This window comes from Accipiter gentilis, chromosome Z (genome assembly GCF_929443795.1).
Source record: "Accipiter gentilis chromosome Z, bAccGen1.1, whole genome shotgun sequence".
In the NCBI taxonomy this organism is placed as follows: Eukaryota; Metazoa; Chordata; class Aves; order Accipitriformes; family Accipitridae; genus Astur; species Astur gentilis.
Genome location: NC_064919.1, coordinates 44,636,359 through 44,658,609, shown reverse-complemented (window position 1 = coordinate 44,658,609; position 22,251 = coordinate 44,636,359). Strand labels below are relative to the sequence as shown.

The following is a 22,251-nucleotide window of genomic DNA, read 5'->3' as shown; positions in this document are numbered from 1 at the left end:
TCACACCCATTCTCTCTCACTCACCTCTTTTTCTGGCTGAATTATTCTAGTCTAATCCGTCCCTTTTCATATGAAATCCACTCCTTGGTGTCATTCTTATGGCTGCCTTTGTTCCTTTTCTAGTTCTACTATATTTTTTTGAGACAGCATGAACTGAACTGCACACACCAAGCAGAGTCACAGCTAGACTTCATGTAAAAGCACATAGGTTTTGTGATAACTCTGTCCAGGAGGAGAGATACACATGAACGGTGAAGCATTAAAATTTTAATTAACCTATGGCTCAGTCACTCTGGTGTTCATCCTATAATACTTCTGCTCTACGCCTTCAAAGAGACTGGAGACGTCCCAGATAGATCTCTTTACATAGCTGTACGGAGCTTTATGAGTCATTATACAAAGACAGAGCTTTGTTAAACTGAGGTTGCAACTTATCTGTTGTCTCTTTCTACCAACCTTCACCACCCTCACATGGGACTAAGTGCACATTTTTAAGAACATGTATTAAATAGCTTTTGTTGCTAAAGCAGAGATCAGCTGCACCCAAGACTTGCTGACCCTTCCAAAAGGTCTCTCTGATGAGGAACTGCTGTACATTTTGTCTACATGTCCCATTAAAAACAGAACTGCTACTTCATGATAAAGAAATTCATTATTCACAGACCACAGGCTCCAACTTCCTTCCCTAGTAACTACTGGGACAATGCTGAACAACTTAGGTTATAGGATTAAACAAATACTCTGCCCAGGTCCATTGGAAGTGATGTACTCTAGAACAAAAACAGGACTCCTCAGCAGCCTTACTAGTGAAATAAACATGTAATCCAACAAAAAACTAGTTGTGTGTAGAGATGCCTACCAGTTTTCATTGTGTCTAAGCTTGAAATCAAAATGAGAATTGTATTTGCGACAGTTCACTAGGGGAAGAGTGGCAGGAGTACCAGCAAATCTGTAGCACACAATGTCATCTTCCTAACTGTGCACAGAGCCAGGCTCTGTGCTCTACATGTCCTGGGTTTGGCTGGGACAGAAGGAATTTTCAGAAGAAGCTGGGAGGCAGCACAGCCAGGACAGCTGACCCAAGCTAGCCAAAGGCTTATTCCATACCACAGAATGTCATTCTCAGTATATAACTGGGGGAGCTGGCCGGCAGGAGGAGGGATCGCAGCTCAGGAACAGACTGAGCATCAGGTTCCGGGTGGTGAGCAATTGTATTGTGCATCATTTGCTTGATACATTCTTTTATTAGTATTATTGTTATTATTACTTCTTCTCTCCTTCTGTTGCCCTATTGAACTGTCCTTATCTCTACCCAGGAGGTTTTACGTTTTTCTTCTGATTCACCTCCCCATCCCACCGGGGAGGTGGGGAGGAGTGAGCAAGCAGTCACATGGTGCTTAGTTGCCAGCTGGGCTTAAAGCATAACACTCCTTTTTGGTGCCCAATGTGGGGCACGAAGGGTTGAGACAACAACAAACCTGACCAGAGCATGTTAAAAAAAAAATTGTTATATGCATTTCTTGTATTAGTTAAATAGTCGCTGGTCACAATGTTGGTTTATTTGTTCACATGGCGGTGTTATGTAAGTTCTTACATGCACTATGTATTCCCTGCAGTGATGTTTATCACCTCTGGGTGAGGTATCAGGACTATCATTTTGCTGTACTGACTAATGTCAACTTATGATATGATTACATCACTGGTCATGAGGTTAATCTGGTACCTATATGCAGCATTGTTGCCATGCCCATACCTCAGGTGCCTTCTCTTGGAATTTATCAGTAATCGCACCCCATTTATGGGGAAGATGGAGTGATACTTTGTCCTGCTCTTTCAGCTCCCCTTTCTCCTTTAGGTTAACTATGACAGCTTTTGAAAATTTTGAATATCCTTGGAATGTTCAAGCCAGCATGCTATTATTGCTGTTTCCTTAATGTGTCTCAGGTCTTGTTTAGGGTTAAAAAAATTTTTTAAGAATACCACCAAGAGATCTGCCCCAAGGCTGGATAGTCATGGGTGGCACAGCATGTGGGAGAACATGGGCAGGTATCTAGAGAACTGACCTCCAATGATTTGGAACTTCACTCCCAAACAACTACAGGATCCTGATGAAGTGATAAAATATTTAAAAGGAAAACGCTGTGGCTATTCCAGAGTGGCACAGCTTACCACACTCTGCTGGGCCCTGGCCAGTATCTACCAAACACTGCTCGATATTATGCAGCACCCTCAGGGGGAAGGGATGGAAAACATACCAACAGGCACTGCAGCTATTCCAACCCTTGTGACAAGCACTGCAGCTACTCCAACCCCGACAACAGTCATTGCAGCTGAACCAGAGAACCAGCCTGTGCCAGTACCGGTCACCCCTATACAGAAGAAGAAATACACAAAAAAATCAGTTCAGTTAGTAAAGGATGAAGATGAACCAGGGTCATCACAAGAACAGGAGGAAGAGGCAGAACCAGAGATAATCACCCGATTCCTATCCCTGAGTGAGCAGTGAGGTATGTGAAGGGATTTCAGCTGCCACCCAGGCAAGCACATTGTTACCTGGAGGCTCCAGTGCTGGGATAATGGGGCCAGAAGTTAGGAATTGGAAGGTAGGGAAGCCAACCAGCTGGGATCCATGTCTAGGGAAGGGGGCATTGACAAGGCAATTGGAAAAAAGAAGCCCTCAGCCTCTGAAGGTGACTTCTGACAGGTGTGAAGAAAAGATACTCTTTCAAGGAAGATGTCACATGTCACCCAGGCAAGTGGAACAGCAAGGAGAGAGGTATCCAGTACCTGAGGGAATTAGCTGTGCTGGAGGTGATTTATAATGATCTGGATAACAAGCAGTTACCCACAGATCTAGATGAAGTCCAATGCATGCAACCCATGTGGGGAAGTTTCTACAAAGTGCACTACCGTCATAGTATCATTGGCAGTAATGTCCTGGAAAGAAAGCAAGGGACAAACAGTGGATGAAATGGCTGGCCGACTCTGGCAATAGAAAAGAAGTCTCTCTTCCTCCCTACTGGCCTGCTTCTTATTTCTGGAGAAACTGTCCCAGGAGTTCCAGCAATTCAAAGAGTATATGTCCTACTCCCCACCTGTGCAGGCCCATATCTCAGCTCTTAGGAACAGGCGTCCCTCTGCTCAAGACAGAAGACATAGAAGGTATGCACCACGGGGTACCCTGTGGTTTTACCTGCAACAACAAGGAGACAATATGAGGAAGTGTGATGGAAAACCTGCCTTGACCCTAGAGGCACAGATACATGATTTGCAAGGAAAAACAATCACAAAAGGGGATTCTTCATGGAAAAATGCCACTCAAGTTTCCAGTGGGCAGTTCCCCAGACAGAGTAGAAGGGCTGATCTCACTTCTGATACTCATGAAGGGACTTCTGATTCATGTTTACAAAAAGTGAGTAACGAATACTATGACTAGGATTAGAGGTGCCCAACCTCCAGCCAGGTGGAGAAAAGGACAACCAGGTTTGTTGGACTGTGTAGCTTCAATGGCCTGGTGCATCAGACCCACAGGGGTATAAGGCTCTAGTGGACACTGGTGCACAGTGTACCCTAGTGGCACCAAGCTATAAAGGGGTGAAACCCATCTGTATTTCTGGAGTGACAGGAGGATCCCAACAGCTAACTGTATTGGAGGCTGAAGTGAGTCTGAGTGGGAATGAGTGGCATAAACACCCCATTGTGACTGTCCCAGAGCCCCCGTGCATCCTTGGCATAGACTATCTGAGGAGAGAGTATTTCAAAAGGGTACCAGTGAGCTTTTGGAGACAGAGGAAATTGAACAGCTGTCCACTTTGCCTGGTCTCTCTGAGGACCCTTGTGTTGTGGGGTTGCTGAGGGTTGAAGAACAACAAGTGCCAATTGCTTCCACAATGGTGCACTGGTGGCAATATTGCATGAACCAAGACTCTCCAATTCCCATCCATAAGCTGATTCATTGACTGGAGATCCAAGGGATAATCAACAAAACTCGTTCACCCTTTAATAGTCCTATATGGTCAGTGTGGGAGTCTAATGGAGAGTGGAGACTAACAGTAGACTGTTGTGGCCTGAATGAAGTCACGCCGCTGCTGAGTGCTGCCATGCCAGATATGTTAGAACTTCAACACAAACTTGAGTCAAAGGCAGCCAACTGCTCCACAATTGATATCACTAACGGGGTTTTCTCAATCCCTCTGGCAGCAGAGTGTCATCCACAATTTGCCTTTACTTGGAGGGGCGTCCAGTACACCTGGAATCGACTGCCCCAGGAGTGGAAACACAGCCCCACCATTTGCCATGGACTGATCCAGGCTGCACTGGAACAGGGTGAAGCTCCAGAACACCTGCAATATATTGATGACATCATCATATGGGCCAACACAGCAGAAGTTTTTGAGAAAGGGAAGAAAAATGTTCAAATCCTTCTGACGGCCAGTTTTGACATAAAACAAAGTAAGGTCAAGTGACCTGCACAGGAGATCTAGTTTTTAGGAATAAAATGGCAAGATGGATATCATCAGATCCCAATGGATATGATCAACAAAATAGTAACTATTCCTCCACCGACTAATAAAAAGGAAACCCAGGCTTTTTTAGGTGTTGTGGTTTTTTGGAGAATGCATATTCCAAATTACAGTCCAATTGTAAGCCCTCTCTGTCAAGTAACTCAGAAGAAGAATGATTTTAAATGGGGCCCTGAGGAACGACAAGCCTTTGAACAAACTGAACAGGAAATAGTTCATGCAGTAACCCTCAGGCCAGTCCAGGCAGGACAAGATGTTAAAAATGTGCTCTATACCACAGCCAGGGAGGATGGCCCTACCTAGAGCTTCTGGCAGAAAGCACCTGTGCGGACCAGAGGCCGACCCCTGCGGTTTTGGAGTCAGGGATACAGAGGATCCGAGGCTCATTATAATCCAACTGAAAAAGAGATATTGGCAGCATATGAAGGAGTTTGGACTGCCTCAGATGTGGTTGGTACTGAAGCACAGCTCCTTTTAGCAGCCCAACTGCCGGTGCTGGGCTGGATGTTCAAAGGGAAAGTCTCCTCTACACATCACGCAACTGATGCCACATGGAGTGAGTGGGTTGCACTGATCACACAATGGGCTTGCAGAGGAAACCCCAGTTTCCCATGAATTTTACAAGTGATCACGGACTGGCCAGAAGGCAAAGATTTTGGAATATTGTCAGAGGAGGAGGTGACACTTGCTGAAGAGGCCCCACTGTATAATAAACTGCCAGAAAATGAGAGGCAATATGCTCTGCTCACTGATGGGTCCTGTCACACTGGTGGGAAAGCATCAGAGTTGGAAGGCTACTGTATGGAGTCCTGTATGACAAGTTGTAGAAACTATTGAAGGAGAAGATGAATCAAGTCAGTTTGCAGAGATGAAAGCATTCCAGCTGGCTTTAGATAATGCTGACTGAGAAAAGTAGCTAGTGCTCTATCTCTAGACTCAGGGACAGTGGCAAATGCCCTGTGGGGGTAGCTGCAGCAATGGAAGCAGAGCAACTGGTAGCACAGAGGCAAACCCATCTGGGCTGCCCCATTGCAGCAAGATATTGATGCCCAGCTAGACCATGTGTTTGTAAAAGTACGTCACATAGATGCCCACACATCTAAGAGTAGAGCCACTGAAGAACATCAAAACAACCAGCAGGTGGATTAGGCTTCAAAGGTTGAAGTGGCTTAGGTGGATCTGATCTGACAATTATAGCTCAGTGGGCCCACGACCTCAGGCCATCAAAGAAGAGATGCAACATATAGATGGGCTCGTGATCAAAGGTTGGACTTGACCATGGACACTATCGCACAGGTTATCCATGAATGTGCAATCAAGAAAGCCAAATGGTTGAAGCCCCTGTGGTATGGAGGACAATGGCTGAAATATAAATATGGGAAGGTCTGGCAGATTGACTATACTTCCACAAGCTCGCCAAGGCAAGCACCGTGTGCTTACAATGGTGCAAGCAACCACCAGATGTCTGGAAACATATCCTGTGCCCCATGCCACCGCCTGGAACACTATCCTGGCCCTTGAAAAAGAAGTCTTAGGTTACATGGCTCCCCAGAAAGAACTGAGTCAGACAATGAGACTCATTTCTGAAACAACCTCATAGACAGCTGGGCCAAAGAGCATGGCATCAATGGGTATATCACATTCCCTATCATGCACCAGCCTCTGACAAAATCAAACAATACAATGGACTGCTAAAAACTGCATTGAGAGCAATGGGGGGTGGGACCTTCAAACACTGGGATACACATTTAGCAAAAGCCACCTGGTTATTTAATAACTAGAGATCTACCAATTGACCTGGCCCTGCCCAATCAAAACTTACACATACTATAGAAAGGGATAAAGTCCCCTTAGTGTGCATGAAGACTATGTTAGGGAAGACAGTCTGGACTAGTCCTACCTTGGGCAAAGGCAAACCCATCTGTGGGATTGCTTTTGCTCAAGGACCTGGGTGCATTTGGTGGGTGATGAAGAAGGATAGGGAAGTTTGATGTGTATCTCAAGGGGATTTGATTTTGGGCCAGAATATCCAGTGAATTAAGTTGTATGATGCTAATTGCTAAATAACCCTGCTAGTGTATGTCATCATTACTACAGTTGCTATATGCTATATCAACAGTATTACAGTGAGAAGTACCCAAATCACTGAAGGATGGACTTTGATGAAACTGACCAAAGTGCAGCAGTGATGGAAATTGAACTGGCTATAGCAACTGGCACCTAGCAACTTCCTCAAGATAAACATCTTCAACCTGCAGACTGTTGGCATGGGTCGCACCAGACACACCATCTGCAAGCTCCAGATGCAGCATGCAACAGTCCAACGTCACACACCATCTCTCCTACCCTGAAAGACTGTTAAAACAGATGGAGTCCCAAAGTCATGGATTAAATGAACCCAGTGGACACATTAGAGGGATGGCCTAAAGACTAAGGGAATGATACCTGTGTATGTATATATATACATATATGTCAAAGAAAGGGAAAGTGGTGGTGATTTATTGGAAACTGTAGGATCTGGGCATGATGTAGATGATATAGAATAAGGGGCGGATAATGTCCCGGGTTCAGCTGAGATAGAGTTAATTTTCAGAAGAAGCTGGGAGCTGACCCGAACTAGCCAAGGGGGATATTCAATAACATATGACATCATGCTCAGTATATACCTGGGGGAGCTGGCCAGCAGGAGGAGGGATCGCAGCTCAAGAATGAGCTGAGCATCGGGCTCTGGGTGGTGAGCAATTGCATTGTGCATCACTTGCTTTATATGTTCTTTTATTAGTATTATTGTTATTATTACTTCTTCTCTCCTTGTGTTGTCCTATTAAACTGTACTTATCTCAGCCCTTGAGGTTTCACTTTTTCTTCCAGTATTCCCCCCTGTCCCACCAGGGCAGGGGAGCAGTGAGCAAGCAGCCATGTGGTGCTTAGCTGCCAGCTGGGCTTAAACCATGACACTGGGGAAGTCAGAAAATCCTAGTGTTCTCACAGCCACCATTAAAGTTAAAGCTGCATAGTGGGAGTGTGTTCATACAGCAGCTTCACTGATTTGAAAGCTTTGCTTTCATATGGCCAGGCATACATGCACAGACCTAAAACCACTGCACTGATGTGCTGTTCCCAGACAACCCTGCAGCACATCCAAATGACAAAGAATCTTAATGCTTCAGGGTGATTACTATCATCTCAAACATTTCTACAGAGTCTGGTAAGACTTCACAGTTGCTTCAGGGTTCTACAAAGCTTTTTCATAACACCTAACACTTCCAACCTACCCCTTGGGTACCTCCAGGTTATTTCTGGCTAACTACCACCTTATACTTTCACATTCAAAAACATAATCACAAGCATGTGCTCAAATCCACCCACTGGGGATAAAAATAAAAAAAAAGAAACAAGTATTTACAACTTTAAATCACTGCTCAGATGCCCTCCTGAAGGGACTTAAAGAATAAATTTCACCACACTACCATCTTCCTTCAGCCCCATCTTCCATTGCTCTCAATACCAGTGGCCTCTCTCAACAAGGGATCCCCTCTAGTGAGAGATGCAAAACAGTAGCTGCATTATTTAATCCTATTCCCATCTCCTACCAGCCTAAAAAAAAACCACAAACAAAGGTGCTCAGTCAACCCAGGGTATCTTGCACAGAATTAGCCATGCTGCATTTCCTCAAGGGCAAGAATGTGATAATTGGCCTCAATATATCATCTAGTACATGAAAAATGTACCAATAGGTAGTATCTTGAGCAGCAGAATCAGTAATACCTCCTCCAGGTATGTCTGCTGCTTGAAACTACTTATTTTGAAAAAACACAAGATCCAAGTGATAGTTTCTGGGTTCTTAAAACGTCTGTCAGCTTTCTCTAGATTCCCTATGGAGTGGGTTTGCCCTACAGTGTTTCCCTCAGTGAGAAGAATAATCAGGTTTTACCCACTGATGTGGCAGCTTATCTTCATGAAATATTACAGGAACTTAATTTTTGAGACCTATATCCCCAGCCAAATTTGACCAAAACTGGCTTCAAGCGTTACTACAATTGAGGGTCAGGGAGAAAGACAACGTGATCCCATATACTTTTCTCAGAAATCTAAGCAAAAAATTCAACAGTTAATATATGAACACTAGGAAGTCATTTGTTCCCAGCATAGTACCATTAGACATAAAATGTCATACTGCAATTTACTGCATACTCTTAGTACAAACCTGGCTTTTCTGAAGCTACCCTAAGGCACAGTTTCCCCAAAGGAACATCCAAATCTGATTCTAGAAGATAAAACAGTAGATATGGTGTAGTACCTAGAGTCTTTAACTTCTAGTTCAATTTGAGGTCATTGGCACTGTTACTCTCCTGTATATCCAAAGATATTAAAAAAGCTACCATGCTGCCTTCTGTTAAGAGTGTCTTCCAGAGTTTCTTTTTTGGGTCTGGAATAGAAAATGGAAAACTATAGAAAATTTTACAAAATTTAAGTATGCCTAAAATATCCACACGTTTACTTATGCAGAAGGAAAGGATTCTCATAAAAGGGGACTGAGGGGAGGAAAGAGTATACATTCAAAGTTACTTGAAAAATAATCTATAAAACTAACAGCTGTTTCTCATCACGGTTTTCCCACATTTAAAACTTATTGTTCCAACCTAAGACAATTAGCTCAATTATCCACTTTTTCACAAAGTCAGAAGTTCTGAATGTTCTAAACACAAATATTGAAACATTTCATTTGAAACATCTGAAATATTGAAACAGTAGATTTTTTAATTTCTCAAACTCAGTCAAGTGTTTCAACACTCCAAAGTCAAAATGCTACATTTTGGTAGCATAGTGTGAAAGAAGACATTTAGGATGAATTAAAGCTGGTATTTTTGCCTGCTTGAACTCCCTCAATAGATTACAAAACAAAAGGACTGCAAATTAGCTTTTAGAGCAACTCTGCAACCTTCAGACAAAAAATTACATACAAATAAAAGGGAGGCAAGCATCACTGGTAGACTAAACACCAGCAGGAGTAATTCTGCATACTATTTATGTATATATATATATATATGTATGTGTGTACACAATATAATAATATACTATGATGTCATATAGCTTAACAATTCAAAGAGCCAATCAAGAATAATTCACTAAAAGCCAGAATTAAATGCATGATTTTAGCAGTTTCATTTGGAACCACAGATAGAGTCCTTTATGTTCAAAGACAGAGATTATGCAGTAGAATATAAACTACAACAGAGGCATTCAACATTTCCAAGAAAACAGGCAAAGCAACATGAATTGTATGCTACCTGCATCAGAATCAATAATAACTCTCCTAAAAAAGGTTATGCTTTCTTGTTTCAGCTTTTATTACATATTCTTTGAAAGAAACTTCAGAAGATGGTACCTAGTCTCTACCTCTGTCAACTTTTAGTATAAAACCTTTCCAAAAAATTATAGCGATCTCTCTTAAAGTTCTTTACAAATCTAGTTAAAAATTTTGCCCCATTGCCTCCATTATGGCTGTTCCAGATGTTGCAGCTCTCATTGGCTTAATTAAGAAACCACCTCTCTTGCTTAAACTTTCTTTTTCTTTCTACCACATTCTACCATTCTTTTAACCATATCCTTATCCTTTGCTTTGCTGCACTAAATGGGTTATGCCCTTCTTAATATTGTCTCAAAAACAAGCTCTCCTTTCTCTTTATCTTTCTAATATTCCTTCTCCTCATTCAGTTGAATTTATCTTTCTTAAATGCAGACATCTAGATCAGAATAGCTGAGGTCTCATTAGGGTGTAATGACATTAATACTTTCCTGAAAATACAATCCTAAGAAGGGCCAAACAAAGTGTCTTCTTTTATCATGTCACATCATGCCAATGGGTTACTGCCAAACACAGACCAGGCAACATTCATTTTATTCATTGTCCCACATGTCTTTATTTGCCTATAGGGCACCAAAGGACTTTGTCACACACATTATTCAACTGGTTTAGGATGAATTATCACTTCCCTTCAAAGCAATTTTGTCAGTCAAATCACCAGATTTAAGTTTAGAAAGAAGCTCTTGCTGAATTCCACCTACAGACCCTTACTGAGCTACTGCTTCTGTTTTGTAATACGTCTGACCAACTCTAAGAATGGATTGCAGGAAATCTCTCTCCCTTTTTCCTTGGTGGGACCTGCAAGAATTCCATGGAGCTTTGGAAATCTCTTCTACAGAGCTCTAAGTACTCTTTCTTGTAAGGTGGCTACGACAATGTGGCACTCCTCCTGTGACCCCACTACACCTTATACTTGCTACAGCTTATCTCTATAACCACGTTACTGAAGAACTACTCCCCTGTAATCTCAGGGGGGTTTGTTAACATGAATTTCAGGCAGCTAAGCTTACAACTGTTAAAATACAAAACCGTGGGAAGATCCATCACCTACCTAATCGTTGCAAAATCATGATTTCCTCTATTCTTCTACTGAGCCATTTACTGATGAACTTTATCCAGCTACAATGCCTGGGCCACAGCACAATTACTCATAAAGTCCCATGCTTATTATACTACTAGGAAATCATTGGTTAGTACGCTTCTTTAAGACCAGAAAAAGATCAGAACAGTCTTCTGCTGATTGGAGAAGAATTGTAATTACAGTTTCACAGTCTTCCTGCATCTGACTGGGAGGTATTCATGCATCTGTATTTGAAACAGAGGTAAGACTCAGTTAAGTGAACCTCAACAAGATCAGAGATTCAAAAGAGCCAGATGACATAAACCCAGTATTTCTTTATTATAATATTTGTCTGCAGTTTAGTCCTTAGATTAGGTTTTGTTGCAGAGGAAATATCCACTCCGACGGAAAGCATTTTATGTATAAATATTTAGAAGTGCAATCTTAAAAAAAAAAAAAAAAAGGGGGGGGCGGGGGGAGGGAACGGACCTCAACAGAACAGAACAGAACAAAGGGACAATAGAAGACACTGCATGTAAAAAATGGCTTATTTTGATGAATTGTAATAAGCCTAAGAGAAAAATGTATGTTGCTTTCAACTCATCAGCCAGAGCACTTAAGTCGGTATAAAGAAATGTCCCTTATAATTCATGTCCTAATTCATGAGAGAGTTTAAAATCAAGAACTAATACCCAATTAGAGAAATTATCCATATGCTTAAAAATGTGAGAGTAACTATAAATTTGCATTTAAAAATGCATGTATGGAAAATGTAAGCTTGAGAAGTTTGCTTATCTAAATCCCACCGAAGACTGGGCCAGTTGATATGAGCCATCCTACCTACAGAGGATGGCCACAGTATTCTTGCTTGTTGGATATAAAGAGAAATGAAGACCTAAGATTTTTTAGGTAAGACTATAAATGTTTTCTCAGATTGTCTTTTACTATTTACCAAGAGAAAACTTAAGATTCAGTGTAATCTATAAACTCCCATAAACTAAACACAGAATTAGCTATACTACAAGATATAAAAAACAACTGTATAGCCAACAAGAATAAGATACTGCAGCAAATTTGTCAATATAGTTAATAGCTCTTTCAAACATGGCAACCACATAAGGTATGATTTAACAGGCATCCCAATGGGATTTTTAGAGTTTTTTTCTGAAGCATCACTTTTTTAAAGTATTCTGCCAAAAAAAAAAAAAAAGTTTTTAACTAAAAGAACGTCTTGATTGTTGTTAAGTAAAACAACTTTTCTATAGCAATTTTTCAGTGACTGTCAGAGAAAGGGCCAACAAAAGCAAGTATTCATTAAGTCCTACCTAATTATAGTCTAATGCAGCACTCCACCTACTTCTCCTATCAATTCCAACGAGGTGAACACCTCTATAATTTTAATGATTGTGAAGAGTTAAGTACACTGGCCATAGTAACTGCTAAGTATTCTTCTACTTATTTTAATTTTAAAAGGAGAATGCAATGGAAATGACCTGCTGCAGCTTTGCAAAGCTATTGCAATTCTGTAAATTTGAGCAGAGGGTGATGCCCTAATTCCAGTGATTTTTTACAAAACTTATTAGGGTGTAGCAAGAGATAGCCAGCAAAATGTTTTTCTCCTCCTGAATCACAGCAGTTTCAAACTGGTGAACATTTCCAGAGTTTAAATGCCAGTATATGCCCCCCATGATATTTAAAGTCGTATCTAAGTCTTAACTTTGAGACCAGCAGGACCACAGAGTGAAGAAGCAGTTCTCAATTTCACCACGTGAGGACTTCTGCTTCCTGTGTTGACCATCCTTTCCTACTCTTAAACAGTAATAATCATCTGAAACCAAACAGGGAGTAGCAGTAGCAAATCACCTACAGAATACAACCTGCAGGACCACCTTCCACCTAAGAGAGATGACTAATCACTGTCCACACAAATGCCTAGAGTACAGGCCTGTAAAAATTATTGCACGAATGTAAAGATGATCATAGGGAGAACTAACCTGAAGAAAACCCCTCCCAACCTGACAAATCATACCTATTTTGTGTATTACAAATATCTAAGTCCATGCGCCCTGTGAAAAGTGGAATAGAATGACTGCTTTTAGCTGTTAATAGGAATCCTGCCTACATCTCCCAAGAAGCATACTCTATAGAAGAATAGAAATCCCAAATTCCAGTGCACTGCCAGAGCCTAGGGCTACCCTGTGCTATCTCTGTATCATGACTATAGATCTTTTCTATCTTCAGTGCCCAGCAGAACTACACAGAATACATCAATTAACTTGAAACTATATACATGAACTAAGGGGAAAATTAATTTAATAATGCCACTTTCAGAACTCTATGGATTATGGCCAGAGAATAAACCCTCAGAGATACATAACTTTGCATTAGAACTTGCCTGTTTATTGAAAAAAAAATCAATTCAGCATTACTTGAAAGCAAATGTAGTCAGAGTTCATATACATACCCTCTGCTTCTCAGGGTCAACATATCGAACGCCAAAATAGTCTTTTTCCAGCAAGCTGTAATAGTTGCAGATGTGATCTATGAGAAACTGACCTTTAGTTTCTCTCTGTAAAAAAAAGAAAGAATGGATATATTATTCTGAACTTGCTGTCTATAAATATTAAAAAAATCTAACCAAAGTGTCAAGGAACATGGCACATGACATTTATTGTTATTCAAGTGAAGACAAGGATTTCAGCATTCATCTCTAAAAGATGCAGGAGATTAGTGATCAATGTACTCCCTGCACATTCACAAATTGATTCGTTAAGAAAATATCACTATTTCTGCCGCAGGAAAACTCATGCTACTCTAATAGCTACCCATTTATAACATTTAATACATTACTAGTAACCACATTTCCACATGATGCTGTAATGGCATAACAGATACCCATTTACATATGGAATTTCAAAACAGCGTGTGATTATTTGTATCCCCCAAGTTTGCAAGCAGTTTTGGCAGTGAGTACCATACTGGATCTTTATGCAATACCCACAGCAAGAGAGACCTAATCTTTAATTCCAGGCAGCACTACAGTACAAGGAAGAAATGCCCAAATGACTGAAAGAGATGTTTTCATCTTTGCACTATCACTGCGTAACTATAGCCTTAAGGAATCTTACTGTACACATGATGTTTAGTTAACAATCTCATTCTCTATTTCTGCTTTCTTCAATCTCAATACTCTGTTTCATTTTTCCTCAATCTACTCCTGATATGGAGACTCTACATGAATTTTCACATTTCTTCTGATCCAGCTAATGTGATATTTTTTTTTCCTGAATTGTGATGTGTATGAATATTAACACCGGGCTAAAGATGTTCCCCTAAACAGTCCACAGCAGACAAAGGCGTTTCACTGCGCTGCAGGGTCAGGTCCCTGCATTTCTTTCCCTCTATCTGGCTACCCCGGTCCTGCACTGAGACACCTCTGCTGTTTGCAGAGGCAGCAAGTTTGCAAGACTCTATGCTTTGTTAACGTGAAACAACTTGAACTTAGCTCTTTAATGTTTACAAAATAGAAACCACACAGGATATGCAATCACATTATATAAAAGAATTACTTAATTGTTCCTCCAAATGACTCCATGAAAACTTTAATGCTATGCCTTATTCAACCTTTCTTTAAGAAGCTAACAGGCAATTTAAACCATTAAAAAGCATGGCTAGGCAAAAATGAACAGATAGCTCCTGCATTTCTCAAGGTGTTTTACAATATTGGATATTGCTATCATCTGCATTTCACATAGAAGCAGCTAAGGCAAAAACAGTGCCATGACCTGCCCAAGGTCATACTCTAAAGGGCAGAGGAAGCAATGGCCTCAGGATCACCACTGTCCAGTGGGACCTACTGCTTCCCGACATAAAAATGAGACGTGCTTCAAGACTGGACTGTTAGAAAATAATTCAATCTGTGAACTATGCTCTATTTTCTTATTTTTACAATTAATAAGGAATTCTGATGTGGATACAGTTGCTCATCTTTTCACTCCCATCACTGAACAAATAGACTAACTAAATAAAAAACACCATCAGTTCAGGCACCGACAGAGAACTATAGTCCTTCCAGTGTGCTGGGGCTCCTGCAGCCATCCCCTTCCCTACCACATGGACCTTCTCTCCTCCTGAATACACTTCCAGCCACAAGTGAATTGCTAATTTCTCTACAGTTTTCTTATTCCTTGATGCAGGGGTCTCTGCTTCTCCTCCTGCTGTGAAAGCCATCTACTTCCACTGCTCCTTTCTTCCTTCACCTTCTATCTCCTATGTATTTACCCCTCACTATGTGTCCTTTACTCTTCCATATGCTGCTACTTGCCTTGAGGATATTACTGCCTTGTCTGCGCCATGGTATTTCTGTACTTTATTTTCCTATTTTTAAACAGCCAGTGTCAAAGGATGTTAACCCAATTTGTCTGTTTTCTGTACATGCTCACTCAACCTCATGCTTTGTGCCCTTGCACTGCTACCTTTTTCCCCGTAACATTGCTGCAACAGGTTTCCTTCTGTAATTGTTTCTTTGCAGCCCCAGGACATTTAAAAACTGACATGTTTGCCGTTATGAGTGGTTAACACATACGCTGACATTTTTCTATACTGTACCCAGTTATAAGTACGGGCATGCTAGTGACAGCATAGAGAAAACTTTCTTCAAAAGGCAGAGCTAGTATCAAAGATTGAAAAGTACAACAAGAAAACTGCCACTCTCCCTGTGACTAACAAAAAAAAGGTCTACACTTATACAGTCATATCTCAATGAAGTATTTTCTGGCTTAAAATCTTAGAAGTGTCTGCAAACTTTCCTGACTATGCGATAAGCAAGGCCATCAAAATATTAAGACAAAATTGCACAGTGACATTTCAATACAAAGGCAGTAGGAAAAAATTTGAACACAGATGTGAAATTCAAGTTGCACAGTTTTAAGATGAATCTACAATGAACTAAATAGAACTGCAGAATAACATCTATTAGGTGACTCAGGTACAGTCAAACATGAAAATAGATTTTACTGACAAGAATGTACAAAAGAAATCCAATTTTTAAAACACTCGAAATGAGGAAACCAGACCAGTCATATTTTTCATCTAACAACATTAGAGGGTGTTACTGGAAGAAAAGTCAGTAAATGTAATAACTTCTACAGATTTACATTCTAATCCATTCATTTTAAAAGCCCTTTGCTTCACCCACCTAGATAATCACAAATTTTTTTTGAGTTCTTGAGGAATCTGATAAAAGGCTAGGGCACGTACGGTGTTTTCCAATTTAGTAACAACATTCCTCTTCTAGAACAAATTGATGCCCTAGTTTTCTTGCTTGAAAGATAGATGATGGAAATGAATCAAACAAAAAAGAGCAAACAAACAAAAGCCTCTGAGCTAAATTCATGGTCTAGGAATCTTTAAGCCCTCCACAGATATATAAAAGGGACTAGTTAATAACCTCACCCTTGGTTAGTATACACTTCAGTTAATAGTGCTACTCAGTCAGTCTTCAAGTTCTACATGATTCATTAACAGATATTAAAAAAGATTCAAGACTATAAATGTGGCTAAATAGCACACACATAATGGAATGAGTGTTATCCTAAGAAATACTGCTGTAAATGTTCCACTATTATGCTTTTTAAATACCTGAAATTTGAAAAAAATCAGATCATAATTGATACACAGAGGAAAATACCTGATGTGGCACAGAGCACCTCGAGTCTGGATTCATAATAGATAGTGTGGCAAGAAGGATGGGCAATGGTTGTTCTTTTTTTTTTCTGCAAACAGCATCCATGAACATTTTCTACATTTCTCTAATAATGCTCCGAATTCTCCTGAGCTTTAGAATCTGATGATCTCTCTCATGTCCTGTGTTCTTTGATACACTTATATACATATTATAGTACAAAAGAATATATTAAATCCAAACTTTATTCTCATTTGTGAAAGAATATGGGTAAATTAAATTAGGAACTGCCAGTCATCCACACCAGAGCACAGGAATGTATTTGGGTCACAGAATAATGAATATAAAACATTGCCTGAAATTTCAGATAGTTGCCATATAGCTTTCCAATTAAGTGATCCTTGGAGGAAAAAAAAAAAAAAAAAAACAAACAAAAAAAAAAAACAACAACAAAAAAAACCCACACAAGACAAAAAAAAACCCAACCAAACCAAAACAAACCCCAAACCCTGCTATACCAATAAAGTACTTTGCAGCAATTCAGAAACAAATCTTTATGCTACATTTCAGCATATTTGTCAGAACATGAAAAAATGACACCACAAAAAAAGCCATTTTTTGCAACACTGCTGAAATATGTCAGCAACAGACCACAAGAATCTGAGAACAAAAATCAAGTCAGACTTTTAAAAGCTTCACAGCTGAAATCTTTGATAATTATACCACAGTTCACCCAGAAGTCATCAACTATTTGCAAGTAATAAAGACCAACCCATGCCGAAACAAGAGTTACAAAAGTGTAAGCAAGGGAACCAAAATGTACTGGATTGTAATCAATACATTGTTTTCAATGAAAGAATACCAAGTTAATCAAGCCTTTTTTTTTTTTTTTTTTTCCTAAGTCCATTAATTCAAATACAACATCTGGCTATCCCAATTGGGATGTATTTTCTTTCAGATTTTTGTAACCCATACTCTATGAAAAGTATTCTTTAAAATGGCCTTAAACAAAGTCCTATAATGTAGACATTCCACACACTCACACAAAAATAGGTTTTTGTAGATTCCTATAAATAATTTGAGGAATGACTCTCTGATTTGCTTAGATAAATTGGCACAGACAAGATGGGTATGTTTTTCCTAAGGCTGCATTTGAGTATCTGACCTTAATACCATAAAAATCCCACAGCAAAACCCAACACACATGCAAGGGATATAATGCCATGTAAATGACAGAATCCCTGATCACAGAAGGTCAGCTTGCAAATAACTGTTAAACTCTGCTTTTTAAGGTGGATCAAAAGTTTTATTTTCTATTGAAAGAAGTATGCATCAAGTAGCAGCTGTTGTAAAAGAATTAAGCACAGCAAGGGACATTCTCCACTCAAACAAAACATGATAACATGATCATACAGAGTCCTCCACTGACAGACTCACAGGACAACCTGAGTTTCTTCCTTAGCTCTAGGAACAAAGTAAGACATTGCAGATACGCTTCATTTTAACTACCAGATGCCATCATTACAGCTTCCATTTCTGCAACTCTGCAAATTTATGACTGAGTAAACCGATTTCTTGGTAACTCCTCTGTTATGCAGAAACTAATCCAAACAAGGATCTCCATGGCTCTTGAGCAGTTTCAGTCTAACACAACATCCCAAACTCATGCTTGCTTTGGGGATTTATTTTCTTTTTTTTTATTCCTAGTGTCTTTGTGCAAGTTAAAAAGTAAGGGAGAGTACATCTTGTTCTGCCAATTTAACCCTTCTCTGATGACATGAGACCACAAAACATTTGTGACTGTTTCACAATTCTGAAAGTGAGAGGAAAACCATTTATAGCAGTTTAAGATCTTGCATTCAGTGAAATGTCTTCCCTATTTGTATCTGCTTCACTGTGGAGTTCTGTGTCTATTTATCTGAATGTTGTCACAAGGAAGAGCAAGAGTCACAAGCAGATTAAACACAACGCTTCTGCTCTATTACCTAACCACTGAAGTCCTGCCAGCTGTGTTTATCTCCGTCAGGAAGCCACTAACATTAATAAGAAGCAGAGCAGAGTCATAAACACTGTGTTTATTTGTACCAGGGATTTCAATCCTCATCCCACAAGTGTCTTTACTCGTGCGAACAGTTCCCAACAGTGACCCTCTGTGTAAAGCTGCTCACATACTTAAGTGCTTATTTAAGTGTAAATCCACTCAAAAAAAAGGTAAAATAAACCCACAATTAAACCAATATTTCTGTTTAAATAAATTGAAAGTCCAGGCTCTCATGCAAAGCAAGAAAAATGTCTGATTTTGTATGCTTGTTTCCTTTAGTGTGTAACATATTTTGAAGTTCTATGGATGAAAAAAATCCTTAAATATACAAATTCAAGCATAATCATAACACCACCATAGAATGAAACCTAACCAGGTCAGAAAAATGGACAAACACATTAATTTCCTCTAAGGCAAAAACATAATTCAAAAAGCAGTTTTACCTATTGAAAACTGAAATAGTATAGTTCTGTTGACAATTCTTGACAAAAATGATAAAAAGCAACTGAGATTTACAGAGCTAAACTGTCTTGTTGACTGCCACCTCTCACATTTCTGACTTCTCTTCAGACATCCTCCTCCAGTGATGAGATCATATTTCTATGCTTTTCATGAGAGAAATACTTTGAATCTCAACAGGCACACATCTTCCACTGCATCAACAATTATTCTATAGTTCAGTATTGGGGCCTGCTCTCATACACAGAAGTGTGGCTGTAAAAGGACACCTCGGAGCACCTGTCTGTTCACATCGGTTTTGGGACAGCGGTCATCACATTTGCATTTGTTTCCCATGGCACAGGAAAAAAGTTCACTAAGCATCATCTTTGGACTGGGGCACATGCTATGGGAATGGAACTGATTTAATATCAACCCTTCAGAGCTGAATAGGGAGGAAGGCTGAAGGCATGGAGAAGGAAGGCAACCTGGCATGCCTGAATTTCACAATATCTATCTTTTAGAGGAATTTTTAAGTCAGCAACATCAGGAGCAGAATCCTCATTCTGCAGCAACCAAAGGCAGCGAGGTGGAACAGGCTCAGCTCCAAGCTGGCAATGTCAGGCCAGCCCTAATCCTGACAACCTCCAACGCCCTGGGCAAATTTCTTACAGCTCTTTGGATTTATGGATTCACTCAGATTACACATGACAGTAACTACTCACAAGATGGATACACAGACAACCTCTTTTCTTTTTTGTTCCATCTTTGGAAACAGTGATAGGAATACCCTTCTGTAGATGTTTCACAAGAACTGGGCATTGTATAATGCCTTCAAAATGTAAAGAACATTTAAAAACTTGCCTGTTTCATTTCTCAAGTAAAATGCTATAACACTTCAAAAGAATTTCCTTCCTGCTTACAATCAGCACCCTCTGGTATTTTAAACTACTTGAAAATACACTGGAAGTCTATTATACAGCATTTAACTGGAAAATTTTCTCAATTGTAAGAAAGGCCAGCTGTAATTTACTTTTTTTGTTGTTGTTTAAGTTTCAAAATAAAAAAAGACAACAAACTTTTGACAACAAAAAACTAATTTGGAACTGGCAGATTTTATTTTAGATGCAAAGTATTTATCACATAATTTTCTTTTCTTTACAGTGAGGAATTAATTGAGTTTCCACAAACCTGAAACAAAGGGAAAAAATCAGTGCTAATAATTTTTAATGAAAAACACAAAAAAATGACATTGCAATAAAGCAGTAGGCATTTACTTAATTACAAGAGTCCTCTTCCATACATTATTTGTATGAATTACCTCTTGCAAATTATATACCTCACTCTGTACAGTCAATTACCTAACCATAATTTGTATCAACATTTCTAATTCTAGAATGTAGGGGAGGATGGATATTTTAATCTGTGTTTCTTAATACATGTTGTTATGTATAAATTCCCTTTTTTCACTACACAATGTTATTAAATTAGCTTTTGTAAAAAGGTTTTACATGCATATGTCCAGATCTTTCTAAGCAACTCCACCACTCACTCAATCCAGCAGAAATAAATCAAAGAATGTGCTCTCAGTAGCCAAGTTTTCATTATCTTTGTTTAACAGAAGGGAAAAAAGTGGTACCCTACTACATTGCTGGAAATCCAGCCCCAACACCATCCACTTACAAACACCATCCAGGTGGAGGTCACTGAAGAGACACGGACTCAAGAAATGGGAAGAATGGAGGGATGTACAGGAAAATCCTCCTCTAGGGATGAAAGTGACAACCCAACACAGTAATGCACAAAGCAGAAATACACCTTATGATATGAAAACATATTGGCGGAAGAGCTATACTTGCTTTTATTTATCTACTGGCTTCCTGAACAAAACTCATGGAAGATAAGCCCCCTAATGAGACAAGCAACCAGAATACGTTTCCTTTTGTTGCAATGCTTTTGCAACATAATTTCTGCAGGGAGCTTTGCAGACATGTATACTGCAGAAATGCATAGTGATGCAACAACAACAACTCACTCAAACTAATGGAAGTAAAATTTCAGATTTTAATTACCATCTTATTTTAGCCTCATTTGAAGCAAGAAAGCCTTTTTTTTTTTTTTTGGGGGGGGGGGGGGGGTGAATACATGAGTGAAAGCATTAGAGGATTAATGCCCCTTTAATTTTATAGAGAATTTAGTAGCCAGTAATGATAACCTTTGCCCACAAGAACACTTCATGCCTGAGACACAAACTGTCCATACTGCTCTGGTTTTAGAACTCATTTGCTAACTGTAATGGGTCTTGAAGAACATCATTTTTACAAAGATACCAGTCTTTAAACTCCAATTCCTATCAGTTAAGCTCCAAGCGCTATATATTAATGAATAGAACTAAATTTAAAAAAAAAAAAAAAAAAAAAAGAAAACCACAAAAACACAAACCAACCTCTTCCTGCTGTTTCATTTGAACAACAAACACACAAATAGATCGCAAAGAAAAAAGGAGAATAATGTCTATGCTGAAAAGAAAAGAACTAAGTGGAGAGCAATTCCAAGGCTGTATGTATGAATGCAGCTGTGGAAGCTCTATTAATCTTAAATGAAACTGCATGGCTAAATGTACACAGCATTGAAAATTTACCCAGAAATATCTGTTGCAGTGAGATCAGAAATATATTTGTCAAAGATGATTCCTCTTGTGTGCTACCTTGGTTTGGAAATGAAGAGGGTTATTCAAGCTTACTTACTTTTCTTTAGTTTTGCACTATTCATTTGCAACAGATGGACAGTTTTGCCCATACAACAGCATATTTTTGCTGTCTCTTGCATTAGAAGTTATTGTAGGATGATAGGGGTCAAATAATAAAAGATGAAGGTGAAACAGAAATAGTTGTACCACAGAAAAATTACACAAGTCCAGTCCCATGCAATGGAAACTATCATAAATACAAAATTGTATGGAAAATGAAAATTGTATTCTACTACACAGTAAAACCTGGAAAGCAGGAGTGAACACAGATAAGAGCTTTCACACAATCAGCTTTCGACCTCAGTGCTATTCTGCAAGTAAATTACTCTGGCCCATGAGTAAATTATAAATGAATAAAAGAAATATTTATAGTGCACATGCTTCAGTTC

At 39.5% G+C, this 22,251-nt stretch overlaps 1 protein-coding gene across 2 annotated transcripts in view; it reads right to left on the bottom strand.

Moving 5' to 3' along the window:
• FRMD3 (FERM domain containing 3) overlaps positions 1–22,251 on the bottom strand; it is a 149,245-nt gene that overhangs the window by 71,170 nt on the left and 55,824 nt on the right. For both annotated transcript variants that reach the window (XM_049795031.1, XM_049795032.1), the window contains one exon: positions 13,416–13,520. In XM_049795031.1, coding sequence (XP_049650988.1) covers positions 13,416–13,520 — 105 coding nt within the window. The remainder of the gene's footprint in view (positions 1–13,415; positions 13,521–22,251) is intronic.